Raw genomic sequence first — 27,923 nt, 5'->3', positions numbered from 1 at the left:
GGGCCGGGCGGTGCCGCTCCGGCGGTTCCGGTTCCGTGTGCCCGCGGCCGTCGCTCGGTCCCGGCTGTCGCTCCCGCTGTCTGTCTGTCTGTCCGTGCCGGCTGTCGCTCGGTCCGTCCCTGGGCCGGTGCTCGGCGGCGCCATGAACCGGCCGAAGGCGGCGACCGTGCGGCGGCCCAGCGCCGTGCCCAAGCCGTCCGGTGAGTCCCGCGGGCCGGCCGGGCGGTATCGCTCGCTGTCCCTCATGTCGCTGTCCCTCGGTGTCGCTGTCCCTCACTGTCGCTGTCCCTCACTGTCGCTGTCCCTCATGTCGCTGTCCCTCACTGTCACTGTGTCTCCCCTCGCAGCGCACCCGCCGCCCGGAGATTTCATCGCGCTGGGCTCCAAGGGGCAGAGCGGCGAGGGCAAGGCCGCCGTCACGCTGCTGAAGCCGGCGCCGCCCGGGCTGCCCTCGGAGCGCAAGCGGGACGCGGCCGCCGCCCTGGCGGGCCCGGCGGGGCTGCCCGGCCTCACCAAGCGCCCCAAGCTCTCCTCCACGCCGCCCCTCAGCGCCCTGGGACGCCTGGCAGAGGCGGCAGTGGCGGAGAAAAGAGCCATCTCGCCCTCCATCAAGGAGCCGTCTGTCGTCCCCATCGAAGGTGAGGCCTCGCTGCGCTCCTGCTGTCACACGGAGCATCGGGGAAACTTCTTTCTCTGGAGTCTCATCCCAGGAGTCTTCCTTGAAGCTTGCCCAGTAATTACGTGCTGTTCTCGAGGTTTTCCTTCCCTGGACATAGGGCTGAAGTCAAGGTTTTCTCTTCTGTTGTCATTAGGTTGTGTTCATTGTGTCTGACAGCTGTTTAGCAGCCGTATGTGAAATACTCCCTTGAGGAAATATCAAAGTCTGGATTGTGATATTTTATTCACATACTTTTTTTTAGCAAACTCTGAGTCTGCATGTTGCCTGTTGAATTGTTATTCTGTTTCTGATGTTGGATACATTTGCAGAGGAGTACGCTAGCGTAGCAAAACGAAGGGGCGTTGTCAGTTGTGAAACAGAAATTTAATGGCAATTGAGTGGGGAAATTGCAGGGGCTAAAAGTGAGCTGGTTTGTGCTTTGCTGTCCCTTGTGACTGGTCCTGCAGCACCTCGGGGTGGTTATTTGGCATGAGGGTAAATGCTGATGCCTGTGTGTTGGTGGTTGCAGTCGTCCCCACAGTGCTGCTGGATGAGATTGAGGCAGCAGAGGCAGAAGGCAACGATGACCGTATTGAGGGGGTGCTGTGTGGAGCTGTGAAGCAGCTGAAGATGAACAGAGCCAAACCTGACACCACTCTGTACCTGAGCCTTATGTACCTGGCAAAAATCAAGCCCAACATATTTGCCACCGAAGGGGTTATCGAGGTGAGGACTCACAAACCTACGGACGGATCATTCCTGCCAAACTGTGAGCAGAGTTGCACTTTCTCTCAGGCCAGAGTGTGATCTGCACGGCTTTGTAAATACCAGAGCTCCGTGGCAAGCTGCTGCAATTTGTATTCCTCTTTCTGCAGCTTCTCTGCATGCTTTCTCTTAGATGACTTGTTTATTATTTTTGTGGATGTTATTCCAGGCGCTGTGCAGCCTACTCCGAAGAGATGCCTCCATCAATTTCAAAGCCAAAGGAAATAGTCTTGTGTCTGTCTTGGCATGCAACCTTCTCATGGCAGCTTATGAAGAGGATGAGAACTGGCCAGAGATCTTTGTCAAGGTTGGTGAACTGAGGGGGCTTCTGCTGGACTGAGGCAGTGGTGGGCAGACTGGGTTGGGAAATGTGGATGTGTTGGAGTAGGAGAGCAGCATAGGATTTATTACAGCTGTAGGGAATGGAGTGGGCAGTGTCCTCTTGTCCAGGTTGGGAATAAAGCTGGAGGAGGCAGAAATTGGAGTCTGGGCCCATGCTTTTAAAGAAAAATCTCCGTGGTTTTCTGGAATATAACCTCCATTGCCTCTTGTTACCTTAAGTCTGTTTTTTTCTGAGATGTCTTTGAGATGTAAATTTATTGATGTAAATGTTGCAGAGACTCCTTGCTTTCTATTTGGTGTGTAGGGATTAAAACAGCCCATTAACTTAAAAAGGCTGAGCTGACCAGCTTCTGTATTTTGATGGTAAGTCTGTTTTGAGAAGGTGCCCAGTAGAGCTTGGGATGTGATGGTGTGTATTTTTGCTCTTGTATGATCATCTGGTTTTCATCCATGCGTTGGTTATGCTGGTTTCCTACTCTGTACATTGGAATTCCATAAAAACTGACAAATACTCCTTTAATTAACCCCATGAAAATGGATTGTGCTCCCTGCTGCAGGTGTACATTGAGGACTCCCTTGGGGAGCGCATCTGGGTGGACAGCCCTCACTGCAAGACCTTTGTGGATAACATCCAGACAGCTTTTAACACAAAGATGCCTCCTAAGACCATGCTCTTGCATGGAGAAGTTGGACGTAGTGGAGGGGACCTTAGTGCTGGTAAGAAGATATTTGGCAACGAGGAACAAAGGTTTAGGGAGAGGATGGAACCTCCACTGCTTACTGACTTGTGAGAATAGTTTGGTACTGGATGGAGTCACATAAGCTAGGCTTTGAGTTCCAGGCATTGCTTTTCTTCTTTATGGGGCTCTTTCATGTCCAGGGGATGTTTGAGGGTAGTGAAAAATGCGCCTGTGTGGGATGCAGGGTGAGAGGCTGTGGTCTTGCTGAGCAGGATCCCTGAAAGAAGCTGAACAAACCAGAGCACAAGTGGTTGGTCTCTAGGCAGAGGAGTTGTCTGATGGAGTGTGCTGTGTCCTGGTCTCTCTTAGGGAGTAGCCCCCACCCTTCCATGACAGAGGAGGAGGACAGCCAGAGTGAGCTGCTGATTGCAGAGGAGAAAATGAGCCCAGAGCAGGCAGGCCAGCTCATGCCCAGGTACAGTGCCTCTTCCTCTCCTAACAGTTGTGTGCAGGTGTGTCTGTAGATGTGTCTGTGCTCACTCACCCTGCAGAGCTGTGGCAGGAAGCTCCATCTCTGTGCTCCTGTGGCACCTGCTGGGGGATGTCGAGCATCAGATAAAAGCAGTTCTGGGAGAAAAGGGTGGATTTTCTTGGTTTGCAAGTCCTACCACAAGCAAGAAAGAGTGCTGATCTCTGGACTGGCTTTTGTGGAAATGAGTAAAGTTCAGTTTGTGTGGCCCAGGTATGAAGACCTTGCAGAGAGTGTGGAGGAATATGTCCTAGACATGCTTCGGGACCAGCTCAACCGGCGCCAGCCCATGGACAATGTCTCCAGGAACCTCCTGCGGCTGCTCACTGCAACCTGTGGCTACAAAGAGGTGCGTCAGATGGCTGTGCAGAGGCTGGAGATGTGGCTGCAGAACCCAAAGGTAAGGAGAGGAGCTGTAGAAGCACAACCCTGGTCTGGAATCCAGCCAGAAGGGCTGCATACTGTATGCCAGTTACATTTCTGGCCTGTAATGGTGCATGGCTGGAGCCTTTCTGCTCTTTTTCTGCAGTTGACCAAGCCAGCTCAGGACTTGCTGATGTCAGTCTGTATGAACTGTAACACCCACAGCTCAGAGGACATGGAAGTTATCTCCAACCTGATCAAAATTCGTCTCAAGCCAAAAGTCCTTCTCAACCACTACATGCTGTGTGTCAGGTGAGTGACTGGGTCTGTGACAGGAACAGAAAGCACTGTGGGAGATGTGCCCAGGGACTTGACAGTCTCTGCACAGTGGTTTTAAATACCAGCTTGGGGCATGGAGTGTCTTGTGTTCATTAAAATGGAAGTCATTGTCCTAGAAATCTTTCAGTAGTCCTTTGATTGTGTCCTTTGGTATGTGCTGTTCCATCCTTTTCACTTTTACGTGCTAAATACTTCAAGGAGAAATGAAAAAATGTGTCCTGCAATGAAATGTCAGTTCATGTATCCTTTGTTTTCCCTTGCAGAGAGCTGCTGAATGCACACAGGGATAATCTGGGCACCACCATTAAATTCGTGATTTTCAATGAACTATCAAATGCAAGAAATCCCAACAACATGCAGATCCTGTATACTGTGCTTCAGCACAGCTCAGAGCAAGCTCCAAAGGTAGGTGCAGTGCCTTGGATGACTGATGGTAAGCCCTGAGCCTCACCTGACAGATTTAGTTGTTTTGAGGCTCAGATGAAGCTTTTCACAGACAGCTGTTAGATCTGTATCATACTGTTTTGAAATTATAGAATTATTTTTGTTTTAAGTCACACATCCTGGGTGATAATGCAGTCTCATGAGAGAAACATTACAGCTCCCCAAGAGTCTGAAGGACAGGATATCTCCAGCATGGTTTCCTTGTGTCTGTTCATTTTGTGGATGCAGACCCATTACAGTGCACTGAAGATTCTCTCTCTGTGTGCCCCCAGTACCTGGCAATGGTGTTCCAGGACCTGTTGACCACCAAGGACGATTACCTGCGAGCCTCACGGGCTCTGCTGAGAGAGATCATCAAACAGACAAAACATGAGATCAACTTCCAGGCCTTCTGTCTGGGTCTCATGCAGGAGCGGAAGGAGGCCCTGTATGCAGAGATGGAATTCAAGGTACATTTCTGACCCTTGTGCTGCTGGGTGTACCAGTGACACACTGAGCTCTTGTGTGTCTGCTTTCCTGGCCATTCTTTCTTTTCCTCTCTGGTGTCTGAGTGAGTCATTATTTATGTGTCTCATAGAAGCACTCCCATATCTCATTTCCAAACATCCACGTTCATAATTTTTGATGACAAAACACTTCCAGAAGGCAGCTCTGGGCGTTGCTATTCAACCTTTTTTTTTCTTTTCTATTTTAAGGAGCGGTTTGTCATCCACATAACTGACCTGCTAGCTGTCTCCATGATGCTTGGTATCACAGCCCAGGTGAAGGAGGCTGGAATTGCTTGGGACAAAGGAGAGAAAAAGAGTAAGCAGAAGAACCTAGGTTCTCTCTGAGGATGGGGCATCTTGGTAGATATCTGCTCTTGATGCTGGGAGTACATCAGCTAGAGTTGGGAGCCTGCTGTCATCCTTGGACTGACAGAGATAGAAGATGTGGCATTTGCATGGCTGGGTGCTTCTTTTGCCTATGGAAACAGTGGCTGAGAGGCTGGGAAAAGGGAGCTGTGGGTGAAGGGGCCACAGGCCTGAAGGGACAGCTGTAAGGATTAAGAGGCTGGGAAGGCAGACCTTTGGTGTGGCACTGATGGGCCCCATGTGTGTATTTTGTGACCTGACTGTTTTTCAGACCTGGAAGTGCTGCGCTCTTTCCAGAACCAAATTGCTGCTATCCAACGTGATGCTGTCTGGTGGCTGCATACAGTTGTTCCATCTATCAGCAAGCTGGCTCCAAAGGACTATGTGCACTGGTGAGAGTCAGCCTGGTCATGTCTGTGCATAATCAGTCCCTTCCCCAGCACTGTGATGTATTATGAAAAGCCAGGTATACACCTGGGTTAGGTTATATTCCAATCCTGTTTTCAGACAGGGAGTAGAGAGTTTTGGAAGGGTTCAGGCTGGGACTGTCTCCCTCTCTGAAATTCATTCAGATGCATCCTTGTACCAGAAACATATGATAATGGAAAATATTTATGATTTATATTATTTGAGTCCAATCAGTAGGTGATTTTTAGCTATCTGATCAAACAATTTCCATGTGGACTCCTTGTTTTTTTTGACATCCTTTTTAAGGCTTTAAGGCTTTAGGGCTCCACAGATAGTTCTGTCTTCTGGAGGACAGGTGGTGTCCTGGGGTCTTGACACAAAGCATTACTGAGGCAGTTTGAGCTAGAATTAATTGTAAGCAGGGTAAGTTGCTGAAAGTATAAAAACCCAGAGCCTATACTGTATAGTCCTCTCTGTTCTGAATCATGTTGTTACTGTTGCTCGACTTACTTATCTGAAGGGGCTCCTTCATGTGTAGGATGGGAAGCTTTAGCAGGATTTGGGGGAGACTGGACTGTTGTGTGTGTTCTTAAGCCTCACAGATGGTGTTTACTGTCCTCTTCATCTCTACAGCCTCCACAAGGTGCTGTTCACAGAACAGCCAGAAACCTACTACAAATGGGACAACTGGCCCCCTGAGAGTGACCGCAAGTGAGTGTGGCGGGTGCAGGTGGGGAGCTGCTCTAGCTGCAGGCAGAGGAATGGGTGTTTTCTGGTGATCCTTATATAGCTCTGTGTTGGAAAGGCTGGAAACTGTGCTCAGATTTTCTTCATCTGTTACTCTGCCATAAAACTGGGGGGTGTTGTTCCACTCTCCATCTGTTCCTCTTCCTCCTTCATTCCTGTTCCCTGTGCCAAGCTGTTCTGTATTTTGACGCTGTAGTTGTAAGGAGGGCAGCCCCACAGTGTGTGGGTAACTGGGGTAAGGTTAGGGAGCTCAGATTCAAGGAGGCTGAAGCATAGAGGTACAAGGCACTGTAAGTGATACCCAGATAATAATTTGTTTCAGACAGTTGTGTTTGGAGCTGGAGGTCAGAGAAGGTGGTGTAAACTAAGCTGTGATGTATCTCCTGCTCCAGATGAGTTGTATGGTCTGTGGAGGGTTCCAGGAGCCCTCATGCTGCTGACCAAAGGAGTGTGATTGATGTCTGGTGTCTCCTGCAGCTTCTTCCTCCGCCTGTGCTCCGAGGTGCCCATCCTGGAGGACACCCTGATGCGCATCCTCGTGATCGGGCTGTCGCGGGACCTGCCCCTGGGCCCCGCCGATGCCATGGAGCTCGCTGACCACTTGGTGAAGAGGGCTGCAGCTGTGCAAGCAGATGGTGAGGCTGCACACAGCTCCCACCAGCTAGTGCTTGCTTCTGTCTCCTCATCCTCCTATTGCCACCCAGGGCTGAGACAGCTCCTACCACCTACCAAAGAGCCTTTGCATCACTTAAAGCATATTTTAGTCCTGATGGCTAAGCATTTGGCTCAAAGCCAGACATGTACTGCTGTTGCTTTCTCACTAGAGAAGCTTCTTATTTTCTCTTACTGTTTCTCTCTGTTACTAATTTTGTATCATGGAGTGTTTGGGAAATTATTGGTTGTGTGGAGAACGAAGGACTGTGAACAACCACCCAGAGTTTTGAGTCAGCGGTTTTAAATTCAATTTAGTCTTTTGTACATACTGTAAAATGAAATTGTAGACTAGGCCAAAATTGAAGGATTGGAAGTTAAATTAATTAACCAATTCTGTGCTTTTCCCAAGTCCATTATTGGGACACTTACAGAATAGCAGTTACAAAAGCAATCTTTACTCTTACCCCTTTTATGAATTCATTTAGCATTTGTCTAAATTCCTGCTGGGAAATACGTCCATTCAGCTGAGCTGTGTTTGTGGCAGAGTGTTGTCAGAGTTTGATTCTAAAGCATCTTACATGCTCTTACTGCTGACTGGTTAATGGCAAAGAGTGATCTTGAACTGCTCAATGCTTGTGGAATGATCTAGACTTTACTGTTCAGTATCCTCTCAAAGTGTGGCCAACCTCTCATATGGGATTTTAAGTCCTGCACCGTTTCATTTACTGGAAGACTCAGAGTGAGTCTGAAAACTTGCAACAAAGTTGAAATGCATTTTTAATTCCTCCGAGCCCCAGAAGTTCTGAGCAGATTTGTTGCTTACCTGAAGGAGTGTATCCAAGTTCTGAAAAAGTTATAAGTATCATATTGGATGCATTTGGGAAAAAAGGTACCCTTAAGAATTTAAACCAGATTGCTGCTGGAAAGCACCAAATCCTTATATATTGAGTTATAGGATTTTTTAAGTGTTGTTGCTCTTTAAATGTTGATTTTTTTGTTTCTGTAATATCATGAGAGCAAGCCCACAATAACACACTTGCTTGAAGTAAATTTTTTTTATACTGTGGTGCTTTTCTTGAAGGACTTTCAGGCAGGTAGACAGGTCAATAACTTGTTCAGTCTTTTCTTCTCCTCCAGATGTTGAGGTCCTGAGGGTAGAAAGAATCCAGCTGATCGATGCAGTCTTAAATCTGTGCACTTATCACCATCCAGAGAATATCCAACTACCCCCAGGGTAAGACTTATCACATAGATAATCTTGCTGTGATCTAGCTCACTTTCACCTTGTGACTAACATTCCCAGCTCACAGATTTTAAAATGCTTTTCTCTATTAAAATTATTCAAAATGGCAAGGAAGCCTTTTCAGGGTCAGGTTCAGGTGGGTATTTCTCTAGAGTAATCAAGACCTGAGTCATGGAATGCACTTTGGTCTGCAAGCAGTGACCTTTCTGCCCTAGAAATCTTCAGTTGAATCCCACTGTCCCTCCTGAAAGGATTTGTATGTGTGTGTGGGTGTGTCTTTGTTGAGAAAAGCACTGAACTGGCATGACTGAATTTAAACAGCACATCATTAAGAAGAAAAGCAGATTTGAGATGGGCTTAAGGAACCAAATTTGACCACTTCTCTGTATTGATGGCTTTTGCAGGTACCAGCCTCCAAATCTAGCTATTTCTACTCTCTACTGGAAAGCCTGGCCTCTCCTGCTTGTAGTGGCTGCATTCAATCCTGAAAACATTGGTGAGTGTAGACATTTCTCAGGATACCAGTTCTGCTGCAAAAATTGGCCGAGGTGCTTTCTGCAGAAGTCTGGTTGCTTGTGTGCCAGGCCTGTGCTGCGTTGGTGAGGTAACTGCAGTTAAATTTCTGGGGGTGAAAAATGCATGGAGGTGGGATTTGGGCCTGCATGTGGCTGGAATCACCTTGTTTGTGCTCTGTTCTGAGCTGTTCTCCAGTGAGTTTGTGTCTCCCCACTTTGGAATGTATTAGAATATATAAAGGCTCTATTTTTTTCCTGTATTCCTTATTGTTCTTCTCTGCTGCAGGTCTGGCTGCATGGGAGGAGTACCCCTCTCTAAAGATGCTCATGGAAATGGTCATGACCAAGTTAGTATGCTTAAATCCCTACATGTATCAAACAGACCACTGAAAACACATTTCTGAATTTAATTTGTGCCATGTGACTCCTTCCTTTCCAGTGGGACTCGTGTAAAATAAACTGGCATCAGCACTGCAGTTGGAGTGGGAAAAGTGCCTTCCCTTGACAAAAATATTATAAGCAAGGGAATAAAGCTGAGAAAAATGGGGAGGGGGATGACTGCTGTGCCATGCTGAGAAGGTCTGTCTCCTGGCTCCACTGAGAAACTATTTGGTTTTTTCTACATTGTCTATCAGAGCCAAGATGCTGTGTTCTTGCTGTGGTTAATGGATTTTGAATAGAACAAGATAACCATTTCCTTTTTTTTAAACTTACTTTCTCAGTAATTATTCCTATCCTCAATGTACCTTGACGGATGAGGAGACGCGCACAGAGATGATAAATCGTGAACTTCAAATCTCCCAGAGAGAAAAACAGGAGATTCTTGCATTTGAGGGTCATCTGGCAGCTGCATCCACGAAACAAACAATTACAGAAAGCAGCAGCCTCTTGCTGTCCCAGCTAACAAGTCTGGACCCTCAGTAAGTAGCCTTCTGCATACTGGTACCATCATGAAATCCTAGTTAACAGCACTAGTCAGGAAACCCTGCTCCCCCACGGGGTGGTTGATGTGGGGAAGAAGAACTCTGTGTTGTGGTAGCCCATGGGATCACAGAATCATAGAATGATTTTGGTTGGAAGATCATCTGGTTCCAACCTGCCTGCCACTTTCCTATAAGCCCCTCCTTCACTACAGAACTGACTGGTCCTCATCACATCAGAGTGAAAGTCTGTCAGGCTGAGGGTAACTCGCTGTTTCTGTGGCAGGGGCCCCCCTCGCAGACCTCCACCGCATGTCCTGGAGCAGGTGAAAAGCCTGAACCAGTCTCTTCGCTTGGGCCACCTTCTGTGTCGCAGTCGCCATCCTGACTTTCTTCTCAACATCATTCAGAGACAGGTGGGCTGTGGTGGGCCTGGATCCCTCACCTCTGAAACTTGAGCAAAAGGAAGCTAAGTGGGATTCAGGGGAGGGTGGTTTGTTGCTCTGGAATTAAATGATCAGTGTGCTGCATCTATGTTCTGCTGATCTTGTTACTTTCATCCTTCCCAGGCCTCATCACAGTCAATGCCATGGCTGGCAGATCTGGTTCAGTCCAGTGAGGGCTCCTTGGACGTTCTGCCTGTGCAGTGCCTTTGTGAGTTCCTGCTTCATGATGCTGCTGATGAATCGACCTCAGGTGAAGAGGAAGAGGAGGGTGAGAGTAAGGACCAGCGTGCCAAGAAACGCCAGGTGAGTAGTCTCTTGGGGATCCCTTCTGTTACCTACTTTCTGTGCATCCCAGATCTGATTTCACTGGACAGACCAACTTATCACTCCACAGAGACAACAGAAACAAAGGCAGTTGCTTGGACGCTTGCAAGACTTGCTGTTGGGACCCAAAGCAGATGAACAAACAACGTGCGAGGTGCTTGACTATTTCCTGCGGCGCCTGAGTTCCTCCCAGGTGGCTTCCCGGGTCCTGGCCATGAAGGTGAGCAGAAGGAAAATCATCTTGACTAGGGCAGAGCCCTCAGTTATCTTGAGTCCAGAGCCAGCACAGTCACAATTGTTCCATGTCATCCTTCAGTGACTTGTCTCAATCTCCAAACCCCATCAAATACACTTCTGCTCCCTGCTGGTCAGAAGTTATTGTTCAACAGCTAAATTGTACTTAAGACAGAGCTGGATTTTACCAGGTTTCCTGTCAAGTTCAGGTGTGGACTCAGGAGATTGTGTGCCATGTGGAGTAATTGGCAGAGGCTGTTGTCTGTGTGGAGTGTGAGTGAGTGCCTGGTACTCTGCAGCATAGACAAGGCAAAGAGAATTGCAGGGAGCTCAGAAACGTCATGCTCAGACTGAAACTGCAGGCAGGATATCTGTCAAAAAAAACACATTATATGAGCTGAAACCTGTTGTGGGCTACATTTGGATAATTCTCTGGTGTTTGAAGCATGTTTCTATTACATTCACTAGTATGAAACTCACAGTCCAGCTGTGGCTCCATGTGCAACAGCTGTATCTGTGTGACTCGTGCAGGGCCTGTCCCTGGTGCTGTCGGAAGGAGGAATGCGTGATGGCGAGGAGAAGGATCACCCCATGGAAGAAGACTCTGGTGATTCTGAGCTGCTGCAGGGATACCAGTGGCTGCTGAGAGACCTCCCAAGGCTACCACTGTTTGACAGTGTGAGAGCCACAACAGCTCTGGCCTTGCAGCAGGTGGGTGGAAGCAGCTGAAGGGAGCAGTGTCGAGCTTGTTCTTTTTCTACTAGTGCTGAAACAGATCTAAGCAAACTAGATCTGGCTGTGATATTGACATGTTTATGTGCTTGTAGGATAGTTTTGCTTATGCTGGTGCTTGTTTTCATTAAATCCTGATTTCTAATGAAAGGAATTCTTATTCTAGGCCATCCACATGGAGACAGATCCCCAGACCATCAGTGCTTACCTGGTGTACCTCTCCCAGCACGCCCCAGTGGAGGAGCAGGGACAGCACAACGACCTTGCTCTGGTGAGAGGAGGGATTGTGTGGGGGACACATGGCATGTCCCAGGACAGTGGTAGGCAGGGGACTTGCTGTACCACCAGGATGAGTTTTGGGGAGCGTGTCACTCCAATAACTGCATGTTTAGGTCCCCTGTACATGAGCTGAAAGGCAGAACTTCAGTGGTGGGATACATACTCCCCTGTAACCAAAACTAGATATCTGTGTTTATTTATTTGTATGAGTTTTTTTCTTCTTAGAAAAGCTTTTGATGATTTTTTTTTCTTTTTTTCTCTCTGGGTGCTTTTTTCATTGATTTTAAATTCATGTGCTGATAGTGTCTCTGTTTAGATATATGGAGGAGGTTGAATGATAAGTGTCAGTAGATCTTTTTGTTCAGAGAAATGCTATGTAAATGCTTACTTTGTAATGGGGTGCATCAGCAGGCATCTGTGCTCCACTGGGGCACTGTAAGATGCATGCAAAGCACTGGTCCTTTCCCTCCTGTGTCAGTTGTACTCTTGACTCCACAAGCTGATCTCCAGAGTGCTGTGTACTGGGCTGGTAATGGGAACTGGAGAACATGTTGCAATGAGACAGGGCTGTGTTTTGCTGTAAACACCTCCTGGATGTTTTTTCCCTGCAGGATGTCGCTCGACTGATCGTGGAGCGCTCCACCATCATGTCCCACCTGTTCTCCAAGCTCTCCTACAGTGCTGAGTCAGATGCAGTGCTCGTGGCTCTGCTCTCCATCTTCTCCCGCTACATCAAGCGCATGCGGCAGAGCAAGGAGGGCGAGGAGGTGTACAGCTGGGTGAGTGCCTCCTGCCTTGCCCCAGCAGGTCATAGGTTGAGCAGGTTAACAAAACAGAAGCCTTTTATGGGTTACTCAATTTGAATAAACCAAGTCCAGCTCAAGAATTCCCTGATCTGAAAATAATCCAGTCATGACATAGTATCAGAGCCAAGCCTGTGTGTTTGTAAAAAGCCTTTTTAACTTTTCCCCAAGTATCTTTTGTGGTCATTGTTGGAGATATTGGGAATTACGGCATGATTAAATTTGTCCATTCTCATGTTCTCCTTTCTCTTCTCACCTTTGCTCATCCTGTCATTTCCTACCTTTTTCCAGTCAGAGTCCCAGGATCAGGTGTTCCTTCGTTGGACTAGTGGGGAAACAGCCACCATGCACATCCTTGTGGTCCATGCCATGGTTATTCTCCTAACACTGGGGCCACCTCAAGGTTGGTGAAGTATACTCATATTTTTTAGGGGGTAATGGTCAATACAGCATGGCTTTTCTCTGTCTGTTGTCTCATAACAGGTCAGGCTGGTGTTAATCCTTCTACTCACAGGCTTGACCCTTGCAGTACATGTTTGTAGCTATAGGATTTATCAGAATATTGCTGCAGAGAGTGAAGGATTTGCAGGCTGATGTCTTTTTTATTTTCTTTTTTTTTTTTTTTGCCTTCTGCAGACAGCAGGAAATACCAAAACAATGCTATGTTCTGGTGTATTGATAGAAAAGGTCAGGGCATTCTAGGTGCTTGTGAACATGGGAAATAATCTTTTATCCACTCTTAAGCAGGGGATGGTGATTTTTACACCTTACTGGACATATGGTTCCCGGAGAAAAAGCCCCTTCCTACTGCTTTTCTGGTGGACACCTCTGAGGAGGCTCTGCTGCTCCCCGACTGGCTCAAGCTGCGGATGATCCGCTCCGAGGTGCCGCGGCTCGTGGATGCAGGTGAGCCTGTGCCCTGTTTGTTGGTGTTTCAAACCCTGCTGAAGGGAAAGGGAGAGGCTTCCCTGCTCCAGTGTGCCCAGCCATCCTGCTTGGATGCCTTTGGATGGAGCATCTGTCACTGTTACATTTAAAGCAGGGGAGTGAGTCTGAATGGATATTCCCCTTTCTGTGTATTTTAAAGGAATGGGAGACTCTGAATTGAACTCCCATCTCATTTACAACAATGCAGATGGACTAAGCTGAGCAATCACTAGACAACAATCACAGCACTGTGGAAAACTCTGCCTAAAGGATGTGAGCTAAACCTCTGGCTGCTCTAGTCCTTGTACCACTCGTCAGTGCTCTCTTTCTTCTTGATATTCAGAGCTTTCATCCCATTTTACTAATTAAATGACAGCTGTCTATAGCCAGTGATTGAATTATTCAATAATTCCTGCCTGCAGCTATCAAGAGATAGGGTGGAAGTTATTTTTTAATACGAATGATTGCATTACTGAGGTTCTAATAAAATTAAACAGAAGATCAGATTAGCCAGTGAGTGAATTAACTAGAAGATGCAATAAGGCAGCAATGATTTGCAGAGGAGAGAAAATATAGTAGGCAGCTGTCAGACTTCTGGCTTTAGGCTCTCTGCAGCCCTGTCATTAATGTGTGGCTGTTGGTCCAGACAAAAGCATAAAGATCAGGTAATAAAGATGAGCCTCCATGGGCAGTTCAGAGGGCTGAGGACTCGGTGTTTGTCTATTTCAGCCCTGCAGGACCTGGAGCCGCAGCAGCTGCTTCTGTTTGTTCAGTCCTTTGGAATCCCAGTTTCCAGCATGAGCAAACTTCTGCAGTACCTGGATCAGGCAGTATCTCATGACCCACAGACGCTGGAGCAGAACATCATGGACAAGAGTAAGAGCTACAGATGAGGCTGACTAGGCATTTAATGTTTCTTGAACAGTTTCCATGCGTATCTCCTGTGACTTCCTTGGAAAAATCCAAGCTAGTTCAGCAAACTTTGTGCACAGGCTGCTTTGGCAGCTTGTTGTCACTGTAGCCACCTGGGTGGCCCTTGGCTGTGTTTCCCAAAATAGAGGAGGACTTTTTGGATTGGAATGTACAGAGTCGAAAAGTGCTTTGGAAGTTACTTTGTAAAAGAAAGTTTTTAAGGCATGGCGTTTACAAAGTCTGTGGGAACAGCAGATTCTCTTGTCTTTGGGAGCTGTACAAACAGCCAATTCTGTCCTGCTTTACTGAAGAGGGCAAGATGATGATGTGCTCTAACTTCCTCCTTTTTTTCAGACTACATGGCTCATCTTGTGGAGGTTCAACATGAGAGAGGAGCAACAGGAGGCCAGACTTTTCACTCCCTGCTTACTGCCTCCTTACCAGCCCGACGAGGTACTGCCCAGGATAGCCTAAATATCAAAGTGATCTTCCCTCCTTTGTTGCTGTTGAGAGGAGAAGGCAGAGGTGTCTTAAAAAGTGTGTTGCAATAAACCAGCAAGCTACAGTTAGACACCAGTCCTTGCTAGAGTTTTTTGCTTCTGGCAAAGAGAGAAATTAAAATATTTTTTGAGTTCATTACAGTGAGTTTTTCTGATTCATATGGAAAAGTAGGTCTTGCTTGGAATTAAGAGAAAAACTGCTGAATTCCTCAGTAGTTAAGAGACTGTAAAGCTGAAGGTGATCTGATGTTGGGGCTCCAGATGCTATCTACCATAACATCATTTTCCTTTCTTTCCTTTTATTCCTCTTGCAGATAGCGCTGAGACTGCAAGGTCAAAATCTAGTCCTGAGAACTCTCAAAGTCAGAGTCGGATCCGGGCCTTGAGCCAGGTCCGTGTTCTGGGCCCAGAAGATGATCTGGCAGGCATCTTTCTGCAGGTACTGTTACAACCTCCAGCTGAGTAACTGCTTCCCTGCAGCAGCTTTACAAAATCCATTTCTCTTCTACTTTCATCATGTGACTCCTTATCCTGCAGTGTTTGCAGGTAATAAATATGGAAGCCCTGATGCAATGAGGCTGTGCCATTGCAGCCTGGTGGAGTTGATACTGGCAGGAATTTTTTCTTGTAGTTGGAACGTGATGTAGCTTTTGATCATGCCTGGTACCTACTAGCATGTTGCTGTCTCTGCACCTTGTTTGTTTTGTGCATAGTGCCTTTCCTCTCAGCAGTGGAGGCAGGATTTGTGAAATGCTCACAGGGCCCTGGCGGCAAAGCTGTGTGCAAACAGCATTTGTACTCTGGCTTGTCTGCTTACAGAGCTTCCCTCCCTCCACTGACTCCAGAAGGAGCCTACAGGGAATTAATTGGCCAAGTCGGTTGTTGGTGTTTGGGTAGTAGGATTCCCCTGCAGTGTCAGTGTTGATAGTCATGTTGGGGTTGTAGAGATGCTGCTTGTGTTCATGTGCCAGGCACTAGAATATAGAAAAAGCTGTGTCAGAAGGTTCCCGTTAGCCTACAGTCAGTATAACTGTGTAAGAAAATCGCTCCTTTGCCCCTCAGGGTGTTCATGGTACAGCAATCCTTCCATTGTCAGTCACAAACGAACTCCCTGTTGTGTCCCCCCAGCTTTTCCCACTGACCCCAGACCCACGGTGGCAGAACTCCAGCCTGCGGCCACTGGCCCTGGCGCTGCAGCAGGCGCTGGGGCAGGAGCTGGCCCACATCCGCCAAGGGGGCACGGCGGCCAGCGGGGCCGAGCCCAGCGGGGCCACGGCGAGCGGGGCCGAGCCCAGTGGGGCCACAGCGAGCGGGGCCACGGCGAGCGGGATCTCGATGCGGCTGCTGCAGGCCCTGGCTGCGCTGCTCAACTCCGCGCACAGCGGCGCCCTGGTCATGGCCATGCACCGCCACCACTTCATCTCCTGCCCGATCATGCGCCAGCTCTACCAGTACCACGTGAGTGCCTGTGGGAGCGTTTCACAAAGAGGGGTGGGAGAAACGGGAAATCTGTTTGGGAGCATTTCACAAAGAAGGGTGAGGGAGAAGCAGAAATCTGCAGTGCATCTGCTCTGCTGTGTGCACACTTTGTAATGCTCAGCTCAGGTTGCCTGGCCACGGGCATTTGGATGCAGGCTGGCCACATTAGCCTAGCACTGTTGAGAGTACCTGCAGAGTTAATGTACCTTACCTAGCCTGGTAGCTGTTTTTTGGATTTACAGCTTAGGTCTCTGCTGGTTTTGGGATTTCTAGTCTGTGCTGTTCTGTAGTGTTGGATGTCTGGCAAGCCAGGGCATTTGCAGACAGTTTGAGAGCTGAAGTCTGATTCATAGTCATAAAATGGTTTGGGTTGGAAGGGACCTTAAAGATCACCTAGCTCCAATTCCCCTGCCATGGGCAGGGGCACCTTCCACTATCCCAGGTTGCTCCAAGCCCATCCAACCTGGCCTTGAACACTTCCAGGGATGGGGAGTCCAGAATCTCTGGGCAACCTCTGCCAGTGCCTCACCACCCTCACTGTAAAGAATTTCTTCCCAGCGCTCCATGCCACAGGACACTGCCTTCTCCTCGCTCTTCTTCAAAGTGCTCATGCAGATGCTGCAGTGGTTGGAGAACCCCGCGGTGGAAGATGGTCCCCTGCGAGCTCAGCTCAAGGCCTTTGCTGTGCAATACTCCTCAAGGCACAGGATCAGTGATGGTACTGGCACTGGGCAGCTCTGGGGACTCAGAGGGGACAAAGTGGGACAAGAAAGAGACAAACAAAACTGCAGGGAGCAGGGAGTGTTGTGAGCAGCCTTTTAGACAGGTGTGGTAAGGAGTTACAGAAGTAGCACACTGTGCTGCAGAAACTCTGAGGCTGTGAACAAGTGCCTTAGCTCTGGGGGTTTGCAGTATTCACGTGGTAGCATCTCAGCAAGCACAGCAGATCTCTCAGGGAAAACTTATAATTTCTCAGGCCAGGAATTCTATTTCAGCTGTTGTTTTGGTAGATGAACATGCAGGAATGCCTCTGGAACAAGGTCACATCATGACTTGTAGAGTTGTTTATCATCTGACATCTCTTGGGAGCAGGAGTCTAACCAAGAGCTTGGGCAGGGAAATGGGTTTGTGGTTTCAGAGCTTTTAGCTGCATGTCCCTGTAACATGCAGGAGGGCTGTCAAGGGTTGTGGTTGTGCCATAAATGGCAGTAGAATGTATATTTGTTTGTTTGAGTAGTGGTGCCCTGGAGTCACATGGGGAATCTGTAGGAAGGGAGTCTGATGTGGGGGCTGACTTGTCCCTGTGATGCCAGTGCTGTGATTTCGTTTCAGTTCGAGGTGGCTTTTTGCACCTCACAGAAGCTCTTTCTTTCCGTCGTGACCCTGACTTGATCAGCTCCACGGTCTGTGCCATCATTGCAACCCTGAAATCAGGAGAGAAGTGTAATGTGGAGCCAGAGCTCATCAGCAAAGGTATGGATGTCCTTCTGCTCTCCTTTGCAGCAGCAGCTTGAACTTCCAGCCCAGCAAGGCAGTGCCTACTGTGCAGGCTGTGGGAATCTGCCTTCTCCCTGGATCAGAAAATGTGAACTGATCTAAGCTTGGCCCTATCTTGTATCACCTCCTTTCCCCCCACTGTATGTGGGTTTATAAACTGTGATCTGGGGCCTCTGAGCAAACTGTTGGTTTCCACTAACAAAAAGAGAAATGGAACTAATATCCCAGATACAAATGGCTTCCCTCTTCCTCACTGAGCCTGGCTATCAGGAATAATATTTGCAAGGTTCCATACCTTTCACCACATCCTGAAGTTAATGAATGGCATCCTTCTCCCTCTGCTAGTCCTTCAAGGTCTGATTGAAACTCACTCTCCGTACCTGGAGGAGCTCCTCACTGTCCTCTTCTCAGCTACTGTTGAGACCACTGCCAGGTGTGCTGCCATGAAACCAATTGCTGTGGTGTGCTCCTTGTTGCTCCAGGACAAAGAAGAAACACCAGTAAAGAAGGAGGTGGAGAGTTGCAGGTGAGCCAAGGCAATGGTGGGAATTCATGGGTAGGTTTGGGTGCATGGTATCACCAGTGACACTGGCCTTGCTTTGTCCACAGTGCTGAATCAGCTTGGCCAGGGCCTGCCTCTGGCCTTCTCAATGACTGGCTGGAGATGCTGGACCCAGAGGTCATCAGCAGCTGTCCTGATCTACAGCAGAAGCTACTGTTCTCCTGGAACAAAGTAAGAGTTGTTGAGCAGAGGGCTGTGCTGAAACGACTTTCTGGGTACTGACCTGCACCTGGAAACAGGAAAGGGCTGGTTTTATGTTTTGCCCCAGGTTACTGTATGAGTTCCAAAGCAGTACAGGCTGACTAGGAGGACAGTTCTGTGCAAGGCACACATTTCTCAGTGCAGGGCTTCTGTTTCCTCTTATCTTTATATTTTCTCAGCTGTGTTCTTTTAAGGACTTCAGAGTGCTTTACAGACACAACATGGTCTCATAACAACCCAGCCAGCTGTGTTTTTGTTGGTATTTTTGCAGACAGATCAGTAGCTTACCCAAGGTGCCATGCCAAAGTTAAGGCTGAGACTGAATTTCACATCTGATGCCATGTTCAGTCAGAAAGTGCTACCCTAAATCCTCATGCAGTCTGTGCTGTCTGCCCTCCTGGATTGTCATCCTTCTGCAGTACACATGGCATCTCCTACAGCCACCTTGCTACCAGGATCTGTTCATTACATCTCTTCCTCTCTCTGTGCTTGCAGGCAGGGTCCCAGGTGCCCTCCTTCCGCCCCTACCTCTTGGCTCTTCTGACTCACCAGTCCAGCTGGACCACACTGCACCAGTGCATCAGGCTTCTGCTTGGCAGGAACAGGGAGCAAAGGTGAGTCTTGTTTTTCAGGCCTAGCCAAAGGATTGAGTTGGGCAACTCTCTCTGTCTGAGAGAATACAAGACCTGCCATGCTCATGATGTGTCTGCCAGGAGATGTAAATCAGCCAAAAATAGACTTTGTGAGAAGGATGCAGATTTCATCCTGCTGATTTGTGTACCTTGATATTAATATTACCTACTGTTTGATGGAAGCAGCACATAAAAATTTGGCTGTGTTCTAAACAGGAAGTGCTAACTGTGGGTGATCCATCTTGCATTGCCCTTGTTGATAATCTTTATGACCACAAGGTTTGCAGGGTGGCTTGGATAGCAAACTGAGGGCTGTCTCTGTACCTGGGCAGGCTCTGATGGACCTTTGGTTGTACTAGACTCCATTTCCAGTCTTTCTCTAACACTTTCATGACACCAGCCTCCCAGTTTTGATCTCTACAGTAGCCCTAGCTCTCAGCTTCTATACACAGCTTCAAATACTGAAGTTCCAGTGTAGTAGTGTTGTTACAGTTATGAACCAGGAAATGCTAACATCTAATAACAGCAATACTTCTAAAACTGGTAGTATTTCAGTTTATTATTTTGTTCTTAATTTCTTGCTCAAAATTACATTAATTTCTCAGTTCAGGGTCTGTGATAGGGACACTGAGGTCCTTGGTCTGATTATACCAACTGTTTGTGTTGATGACCAACTCTCAGCCTTGGTGCAAGGCTCCATGTAGCCCCCACACTTGCTGAATGCCATTTGTTCTGCTCTGTACCCTGTGCTCTGCTTATTGCAACAACTATTTAGTCATAATCTGGGAACAGAACCAACCCCCTTCTTGGGACTTAATAGATCCTATTTTTACATTTGCAGATGTTTCTTTCTTCACAGCCTCATCATGTTTAGTGATGCTTCCATGTGTTTGTGTGCTGCCTGGGGGTTGTGTTGACTCTAATTGCAAATCTGTCTTCTTTTGTCTTCTGGCAGGTTTGACCCAACTGCATCCTTGGATTTCCTGTGGGCCTGTATTCACATTCCTCGGATCTGGCAGGGAAGGGACCAGAGAACTCCTCAGGTATTGGTTCAGTTCTTCCAAGATTCCTATCTGGATGGATTGAGAGGCGATGTTTTCACAGTGCCTGATTTTTCCATGGCCAAGAGGTGGCTGGAGTGATTCAGGTGCAGCGTGCCAAGTTTGCTGCCTGTACCTCAGCTGGTTACTTAGCTGCTCTGCTGTTACATATTACAGTGGCAATTTAGAGTCCAAAAAGCTGATAGGAGTACATAAAGTTTGCCCACTTGGCATTTCCCCTGCAGCAATTGCCACAATATCTGGTAAAGGCACAAGGCTAGAGTGGCAAGCAAGCTAAAACCCAGCATAGGATAATTGCCATTTTACAAAGAAAAGGAGGCTGTGTCTCTTCTCTACAGAATTTCCTTGGTTTGGTGACTGAATTAGGCTTTCTGACTCATCACACATGCTGAGATGGAAGTAAATGAAGAAGAGGGGTAAAGAGGTTTTATTTGGGGCTGTGATGCTTTCAGAGTTTTAGATATGGGGCCATTCTTAAGTCTGGTTCTAAGATGTTCCATTCCAGTCAGGGAACGTGTGACAAGAAGGAACTAAGGATCTTGGGATTTGGTGTGGAATCATTTGGGTTCTCTTGCCTTACAGAAGCGCCGTGAGGAATTCGTGCTCCACCTGAAGGCGTCAGAACTGATCAGCATGGTGGAGCTGATCCTGGCTGAGGCAGAGACCAGATACCAGAACACTGATGAGGCCTCCTGCACACTCATCCAGTCTCGACTGCCATTATTGCTCAGTTGTTCTCATGGAGACCTTGAGAACATCAAAAAAGTAACAGAGTATTTGACCAGCTGCATCCAGCAGTGGGGAAGCAGGTGAGGCTGCAAATGAGGAGCACTGTCTGTCTGCTGGAACTGCAGTTTTTGGGCACAGGCAGGCAGGTAATGATGAGACTTGCCAGTATGTCTTCATTAAGAATATCATATTCCAGAGCCTGTATGAAAAGTGCACACTATCCTCCCTGAGATTTGGGGGAAAAACAAATGGTTTTAAGTGACCAGGAAGCTGACTATAAAAGTGAAATTTAAGGGCTCTTTTACTTTTAGAACTTCAGAATGAAATTCTTTACATGCTTGGGGTTTTTTTTCTTTCATTCTTTAAGGCAATAGTTATTTTTAATTACTAATGTGGGATTTCTTGTCTACTCATCCCTTGAGTCACTGCTTGTAATACATCCTGCTTCTGACTTGCTTTCAAAGCTGAATGGAGACCAAATTGTTTCCTAACAGCTATTTTAGGACTGTGGAAAGAACAGGAAGATGATGTTTTTGTGGCAGTGAAAGGAACTGACCTAATTCTAACCTTGCTTATGGTGATATTAGGAAAGATTCTGAGTAACTGTTTTCTACTGCCTTCCAGTACAGACCATGTCAGGGATCTACAGGGGTTTCAGGTGTGAAGAGAACATGTTGGTTACTCTCAGTAGTAGTGGTTCTTCTTTTCCAATTGGAATGGGGCTGACTGTGAGTACCACATGCAGGAACTCTGCACTGGAGATGTAAGCAGAGCTTTCTTGTCCTATGCCCTTTGGAACTGCAGTTTTCTAACTCCAAATGGCCTTGTGATGGACCCCCATAGGCTGTGGATGGATCTCTGTAAAAGGTGAATGATTTGAGTTGTTCAAAAGGAGCAAAGACTTAAAAAACACTGGTTGAGATTAGTGATGTCTGTGTTTTCACATGCAGGAGGGCTGTTACTAATCTGATGGGTCTGGGATGTTTGCTGGTTGAACTAATGTAGTAGCCAGTGGCTGACCTCTCCCTTTTTCCTTTAGCTCTGTGGGGAAATGCTGCCAGGACCTTCTGCTGCAGATATACCTGCAACTACCTGAGCTCCTTGTGCCTATGCCTGAGATGCTTCTTACCAGTGAAGGAGCCAGAGACAGCAGCACTTGCAAGGTAAATTTAGAGGCATAGGAAAGCCCTAGTTGTGTATGCAAAATGGGTGCCCAGTTTAGAAGGTGAGGATTGGCAAAAGCTTCCTGGGTGACTTTGGTTTCTTTGTTTTGCTTTTCTGTTACCTTATCCCTGCCTGCACTCTCCAGAGCAGAGAGTTCTGCTGTGGTTTATTTTGCAGTGTCCTTCTTTAAAATAATATAAGCTCCACAAGCTTCTGTGTGCCAAAGGCTTCTGTAAGAACAAGTGTGCAGGCATCTGATCCTGCTTTGATGTCTGTAGGGACTGTGGACTTCAGATCCCATGCCAGCTGGAACACTGCATCTACTTACGGATTCTACCTGAAAATAATTTCTGTTAACCCCCCTGTGTAGCTGGAAAGGAATTGGGAAACACTGCTGGAGAGCCAGGGGCTGGTTTGCACATTAAACTTCTTAACAGTTTGTTCATTATTTTCCTTCCAGCTTGATGCCCTGGTTCACAGATTCATTAACCTCCTCGCAGACACCAGTGACTCCAAGTCATCCGAAAGCCGCGTGTGGGATGCCAATATGGCCTGCAGGAAGTTGGCTGTGGCTCATCCCATCCTCCTCCTTAGGTACCTCTCTCTCCCTCTGTGTGGCTGGGGCTTATTGAAAAGCACCCACCCTTGTCCTAGAAAGGGAACAAACTTGCAGCAATCACAACAGCTGTGAGAGAATTCACCTTCATGTACAGAAGTCAGGAGAAAAGGCAGCAAAGTTACATCTTTTATAATGAGGCAACACTTTGTGTCTGTCAGGAAATAATCCTGGAATTGGAGACTAAGGAACAGGATATGGGTGGGCAGTGGGGCTTGCTGAGTCTTATCAATATAGGGATCAAGACCAGAACTCTGAGAGAGGAAAAGGGATTTTGCCTTCCAGGAGCTGAGGTAGCGTGTAACTTTCTTGAAAGATCTAGGCCTAGATTTTCTTGTTTGGTGTTTCAGGCACTTGCCAATGATTGCAGCACTGCTGCACGGCCGTGTTCACCTCAATTTCCAGGAGTTCAGGCAGCAGAACCACTTGACCTTCTTCATCCACGTCCTGGGGATCCTGGAGCTGCTCCAGCCGCAGGTCTTCCAGAACGAGCACCAGGCGGCACTCTGGGACTGTCTGCTGTCCTTCATCCGTCTGCTGCTGGTAGGAAAATCCCTGCTTCCCTCCCTCTGCCGGCTGCTGGCCACTAGATGGGGAAGCTCTTGTAACACAGGGCCAGCCTTGGTGCTTCTCATTTGAAGGGAAATCCTTCCTAAATGCCTAAGAAAAAAAAGTGCATTAAGTACCTTGGAGAGGAGGAAGATCAAGAAACTGCTCCCTGATACCCAGAGGTGTAGGATGGGGCACTGCATTGCTGCTTTTTTTGGTTAACCCTCACCTTCTTGATCTTTTCCCAGAACTACAGAAAATCATCACGGCACCTGGCTGCCTTCATCAGCAAGTTTGTGCAGTTTATCCACAAGTACATCACATGCAATGCCCAGGCAGCTGTCTCCTTCTTGCAGAAGCACTCGGATCCACTCCAGTAAGCTTCCTTATGCTTGTTAGCCCATGCACAGTCACATTGCCAGCAGCTAATCAGACAGAAGACAGCAAGAGGATGTGACAGAGTAGCTGCTAATATGGCACTTTTTCACCCTTGGCTCCCTTAAGTCTCCATTGAAATGAGCAGCATATCTCTTCTTTATAGGTGAAAACTGAGCCCAGGGAAGTCACATAATGACTTTAACTCACATAATGGCCTAAATGTTATATTGAGGTATTATAGTGGCCTGCAGCCTTTCCAGAGAGGCAGCTGGAGAGTCTTTCCCCAGAGCAGTGACTGCAGGGTCTCACCTATAGATATGTGGGGAAAACACATTTGAGTTCCAGTTATGAAGAAAGGAAAAACCTTGTTTCTGCTTTTGAGGAGCTCTTTGTTTCAGTGTACATATCTGTGCTCGTGCCCTTATTGCTACTGAAAGCCAAACATGCCTCCTCTTTTTCCCAGTGACCTGTCATCAGACAACAGTGACCTAGCAATGCTGAAGTCCCTGCTGGCTGGGCTGAGTCTGCCTAGTAAGAGTGGCATCTTGGACAGGGGCTCTGATGAAGAGAAGGATGGTGAGTCTGGGTTGGAGAAGAGTTATTCCAACTGGTGAACCTGCAGTCTGTTTTGGAGAATAGGTGTTTTTGTGGGGTGTATACTGTGCTTGTTCTTGTAACAGCTCAGTGTGTTTAGAGTGGAGAATGGCACTTGTATGCTCAGCAGTTGGGAACCAGTATCTGGGATGGGTTAATTTTTTTTCCTACCAGTGGTATCACTACTAGAGCAGAAAAACAGCCCTTAACAAGGGTGAGTTTCCTGGTCATGGATTTTGCCCTTTTAATCTACACTTAAGGATTGACCTGTTGGGAGGACTCTAAGGGTATATCCATTCTTCCACTGTTTACAGCTCGCACAGCTTGCATGGGAAAACTATTCAGTATTAAAAAGAGCTTGTGAAGCTTCCTCCTCAGTGTCAGCTGAGGGGGTTACAGGAGGTGCAGTGAGATTAGACAGTGTGAGAGCCAGGAATTTTATCACAGCATTGCTGGTGGCTCATGATACACCAGTGCACTGCTGGGGAATACTGGGCAGTCCCCAGGCTGTCAGGAGTGCCCTGCTCTCTCTCTCTCTCCCCCCCAGATGAAGCAGCTGCTGGCTCTCTCCCCCTGGTCAGTGTGTCCCTCTTCACTCCCCTCACACCAGCTGAAATGGCTCCATATATGAAGAGGCTCTCCAGAGGCCAAACAGTGGAGGGTGAGTGAGGACCTGCAGAGCTGTGCACAGACACAGGGCAAATGCAGACATTTGTCAACCTTGTTACTTATCTGGCAGCAGCAGCCTGGTTTCCTGTTTCAATCTTGTGTTTGGAAGTCACCAGCAGTTAGGATGTTGTTCCATTTTTGGATTAACTTGTCCATAACCTGTGATTCTGTGACAGAGGCTTCCTGTGATTCTGTTATCACTTAGCTCAGCAGTACTTCAGTGGCCTCTACTTTTAGGCTCTTCAAGGATCTTTAAGCATTTTGGGAGATAATATGAGTAAATCAAGGAGTGCTGCAGTTCAAGCCAGGTCTGGAGTGCTGATATGAATGAAATACCAGACTGATGAGAAGCAGGATTTGTTAGAAATCCCCAAATGGCCTTCATGGAAGAAAACCATGTTAACCTGGCATATGGGAACAATAATCTTTTCCAAAGTCTTCGGAAATTATAGGTGTCCTATGTTCAAACCTAAGCTGGGAGAGTTTTCCTTCCAAGGTAGAATAGGACAAAATGTCTGGCCTGTACCCTCTTTTTTAAAGAGACACTCTGTGAGGGTCTTTAGTTACAGAAGAAGATGTTCTGGAACTGAAACCTCTCACCCCATTGCATTCCTTCCTCTGCCTGGGCAGGTTGGGATGTGTTGATCTGGCACATCCCTGGTCTCCTGCTTTTTTAAGAACTGTCTGTATTACACTACATTTGTGTGCAAGTGGGAAAACTTGATGGCTTGGGAGATTGGTTTTGTGGGGAAAAAGAAAAGATTCTTGGCTGGATCAGTGAATTACAGTCACCTTTTCAACCTGTATCTTCTCCCAGACATCCTGGAGGTGCTGACAGACATCGATGAGATGTCCAGACGGAGGCCAGAAATTCTTGCCTTTTTTGCTGTGAGTATTGGTGTCTCAAACTGCCACTGGAAGGAAGAGATTCTTTTCACCAGAGTCTGTTGCACAGCCACCTTAAGCACTATCCTTCTTCTGCTCTGTGGATGGTTGTTGCAGCACCTTAGGAGAAAAGTGTCCTCAGTTAGCCCTGTTGAGGACAGACAGTATTTCCCTCCATTGCATACTGGCTCAGCCATCATCTACTGTATGTCAGAGGAAGAATTAAACCTCTGTCCTCTTCCCAGGGCAAGGAGAAAACAACAGAACAGCTCTGTTGAATAAGCTGGAAACTAGGGAAAACTCAGCTGTCCCACATGAAATAAGATTACAGAAGGGTACTTTAAAGTATTCAAAACCAGGATAATCTGTCTTACAAAGAGGGATTTCTGGGGTCAGCCAGTACCTGCTGGATTTGTGTTGGGCTGGATCGGTGTGGAGGGGGAGTAATGCCAGTCTGAGGAGTTTGTGCTCCCTGAATGGCCCTGTAAGCCACATTTGTCCATCTTTCAGACAAACCTACAGAAGCTGATGAGTTCATCAGAGGATTCCTGCCGAAACCTGGCCTTCAGCCTGGCTTTGCGCTCCATCCAGAACAACCCCAGGTGAGCACCACTGGAACTGAGGCTGTGCTGGCTCATCTGGGCTCTACTGACACTGTCATGTTTCACTTCCAGCATTGCTGCAGATTTCCTGCCCACCTACATGTACTGCCTTGGCAGCCGAGACTTCGAGGTGGTGCAGACAGCCCTGAGGAACCTGCCTGAATACACCCTCCTTTGCCAAGGTCAGTGGAGAGCAGCCACTTTTGGGACATGATTGGCCTCACAAGGGTCCAGGCTGGGGTACTGTGCTGAGAACAGGTCCCCTGGGAAGTTTCTTAGACCAGGCTGTCAGTACCTGTAGTAGCTTTGGGCTGAGTTTTACAAGGGGGATTTGTCACAGAGACAAAAGGGGCTTCCTTAGAGTAGATTTGCTCCCTTACAGTTTTCTGAGTTGTGACCTCTCACATGATGACAAACCCACAGAGCTGTTAGAGGAGGGATTTTGCCAAGTTCTTATGGAAGGAGAGATTTATTTTGCAGCTGCAAATGCTAACCCAGTGGTTGTTGGTGGATTGCTCTTGCACATGGAGCCCTCAGGCCAGTCCTCACTCTGCCTTTCCCTTTCCCAGAGCATGCAGCAGTGTTGCTGCACAGGGCCTTCCTGGTGGGCATGTACGGCCAGATTGACACCAGCTCTCAGATCTCAGAGGCCTTGAAGATTCTGCACATGGAAGCCACGATATGAACATGTGGTTCTGGGAGTTCCACTTCCACAGGAATTAATTTAATGGATTCATCAGCTGCATTACAGCCCTGTAAGAAGAACAGTGTATTGCAACCCATGTGCTGGAGGATCAAAGAGGTGATGTGGCAGGCCAGACTGTGCTGGAAAAGAAGAAGGTGCTGACTGAAGATCAGAAAGGGGCAAGGATCAATCTGGCTGCCTAAAATGCCATTATTGTGGGAGAAAAATCTCCTGAACATTGTGCCAAACAGGGACCACTTCCTTCATGGGGTCTTGGAGCAGTGGCTGTCAGTTTGTTGTTTGGGGCTTTTTGTCTCTCCAAGAAGGCAGAGCTGCTGGGATAGCAGAAGGGAGTGAATGATGGCCCTTGCACTTGAAGTGTCTGCACTCTCTGTGTTGGAGAGAGCATGCAGATTTGTGCAGGGGGAGAGACCACTTTGGTTTCTGGGGGTGGGTGGGTTTTTTTATTTTATAATTAAAATTCTCTTTGTTTCCATTGTGCCTTTCTCTGCTCCCTTGGGCATAGCTTGACACCCTCTCCCCCTGTTCTTCAGTCTCTTGTTATTCTAGACAAAGCATCTCTAGAAGACCTGTCTCCATGGCCAAGTGCTGACAGAGCTGTCTTGGCCTTTTACAGGATATGCAAGAACTGGAGCAGATTTGGAAGGGTCAGTGGGGTACCATGGATGCTGACCGGACAGCTTTTAAGAGTTCCTTGGAAAACTTTGGTTTTAAAACAAATAAATCAAACTTCTTGGTACAGCTGCAAACATCCCAGCAGCTGGCCACTGTCACAGTGCTTGAAAAGGCAGCTGGGTTTCCTCTTTGGGATCTGCCAGTCCTCCCTGTGCCTCTTCTGACCACTGCTCTCTGGCCCTTGCCTGCTGATAGGGGTGATGGTTTATTTGCCAGCTGTCATTTGAGGACAGGAAATCTTCTTTTCCCCTGCTCCAGAGAAATTACTGCTCAGTGTGCTTGTTCTTCATCTTCACTTAATTCTAA

General features: G+C 47.6%; 1 protein-coding gene across 2 annotated transcripts; it reads left to right on the top strand.

The window, feature by feature from the left end:
* Positions 1 to 52: 52 nt before the first annotated feature.
* INTS1 (integrator complex subunit 1) lies at positions 53 to 27,417 on the top strand. 2 transcript variants are annotated; one of them, XM_033074534.2, is made up of 47 exons: positions 53 to 200; positions 348 to 638; positions 1,188 to 1,384; positions 1,593 to 1,730; positions 2,323 to 2,482; positions 2,815 to 2,920; positions 3,188 to 3,374; positions 3,504 to 3,649; positions 3,940 to 4,081; positions 4,393 to 4,569; positions 4,816 to 4,924; positions 5,246 to 5,366; positions 6,016 to 6,093; positions 6,607 to 6,764; positions 7,921 to 8,017; positions 8,431 to 8,522; positions 8,828 to 8,888; positions 9,264 to 9,461; positions 9,748 to 9,877; positions 10,031 to 10,210; positions 10,302 to 10,451; positions 10,997 to 11,176; positions 11,364 to 11,468; positions 12,088 to 12,255; positions 12,571 to 12,682; positions 13,027 to 13,185; positions 13,936 to 14,082; positions 14,473 to 14,571; positions 14,933 to 15,057; positions 15,747 to 16,076; positions 16,656 to 16,815; positions 17,430 to 17,570; positions 17,940 to 18,120; positions 18,204 to 18,327; positions 18,853 to 18,971; positions 19,945 to 20,032; positions 20,633 to 20,859; positions 21,819 to 21,942; positions 22,404 to 22,537; positions 22,910 to 23,102; positions 23,357 to 23,484; positions 23,950 to 24,062; positions 24,628 to 24,741; positions 25,567 to 25,637; positions 26,145 to 26,236; positions 26,309 to 26,418; positions 26,806 to 27,417. In XM_033074534.2, exons 1-47 carry the CDS (start codon positions 143 to 145, stop codon positions 26,919 to 26,921), a joined length of 6,636 nt encoding a protein of 2,211 aa, XP_032930425.1. In that variant the 5' UTR covers positions 53 to 142; the 3' UTR covers positions 26,922 to 27,417. The 2 variants fall into 2 exon arrangements, with proteins under 2 accessions (XP_032930425.1, XP_032930424.1); XM_033074533.2 differs by having other exon boundaries at positions 13,024 to 13,185.
* Positions 27,418 to 27,923: the final 506 nt, after the last annotated feature.

The sequence above is a fragment of the Catharus ustulatus genome, chromosome 16, assembly GCF_009819885.2.
Source record: "Catharus ustulatus isolate bCatUst1 chromosome 16, bCatUst1.pri.v2, whole genome shotgun sequence".
Classification (NCBI taxonomy): Eukaryota; Metazoa; Chordata; class Aves; order Passeriformes; family Turdidae; genus Catharus; species Catharus ustulatus.
This window is presented reverse-complemented; position numbering and strand designations above follow the sequence as displayed.

What these genes read in the sequence shown, in the direction of transcription:
- INTS1 (XM_033074533.2), top strand. Translation starts at nt 143, where the DNA reads ATGAACCGGCCGAAGGCGGCGACCGTGCGGCGGCCCAGCGCCGTGCCC. An exon ending in AATATCCAACTACCCCCAGG is followed by an intron (nt 8,018 to 8,430) that starts GTAAGACTTATC and finishes TGGCTTTTGCAG; the next exon opens with GTACCAGCCTCCAAATCTAG. An exon ending in CCCGGGTCCTGGCCATGAAG is followed by an intron (nt 10,452 to 10,996) that starts GTGAGCAGAAGG and finishes TGACTCGTGCAG; the next exon opens with GGCCTGTCCCTGGTGCTGTC.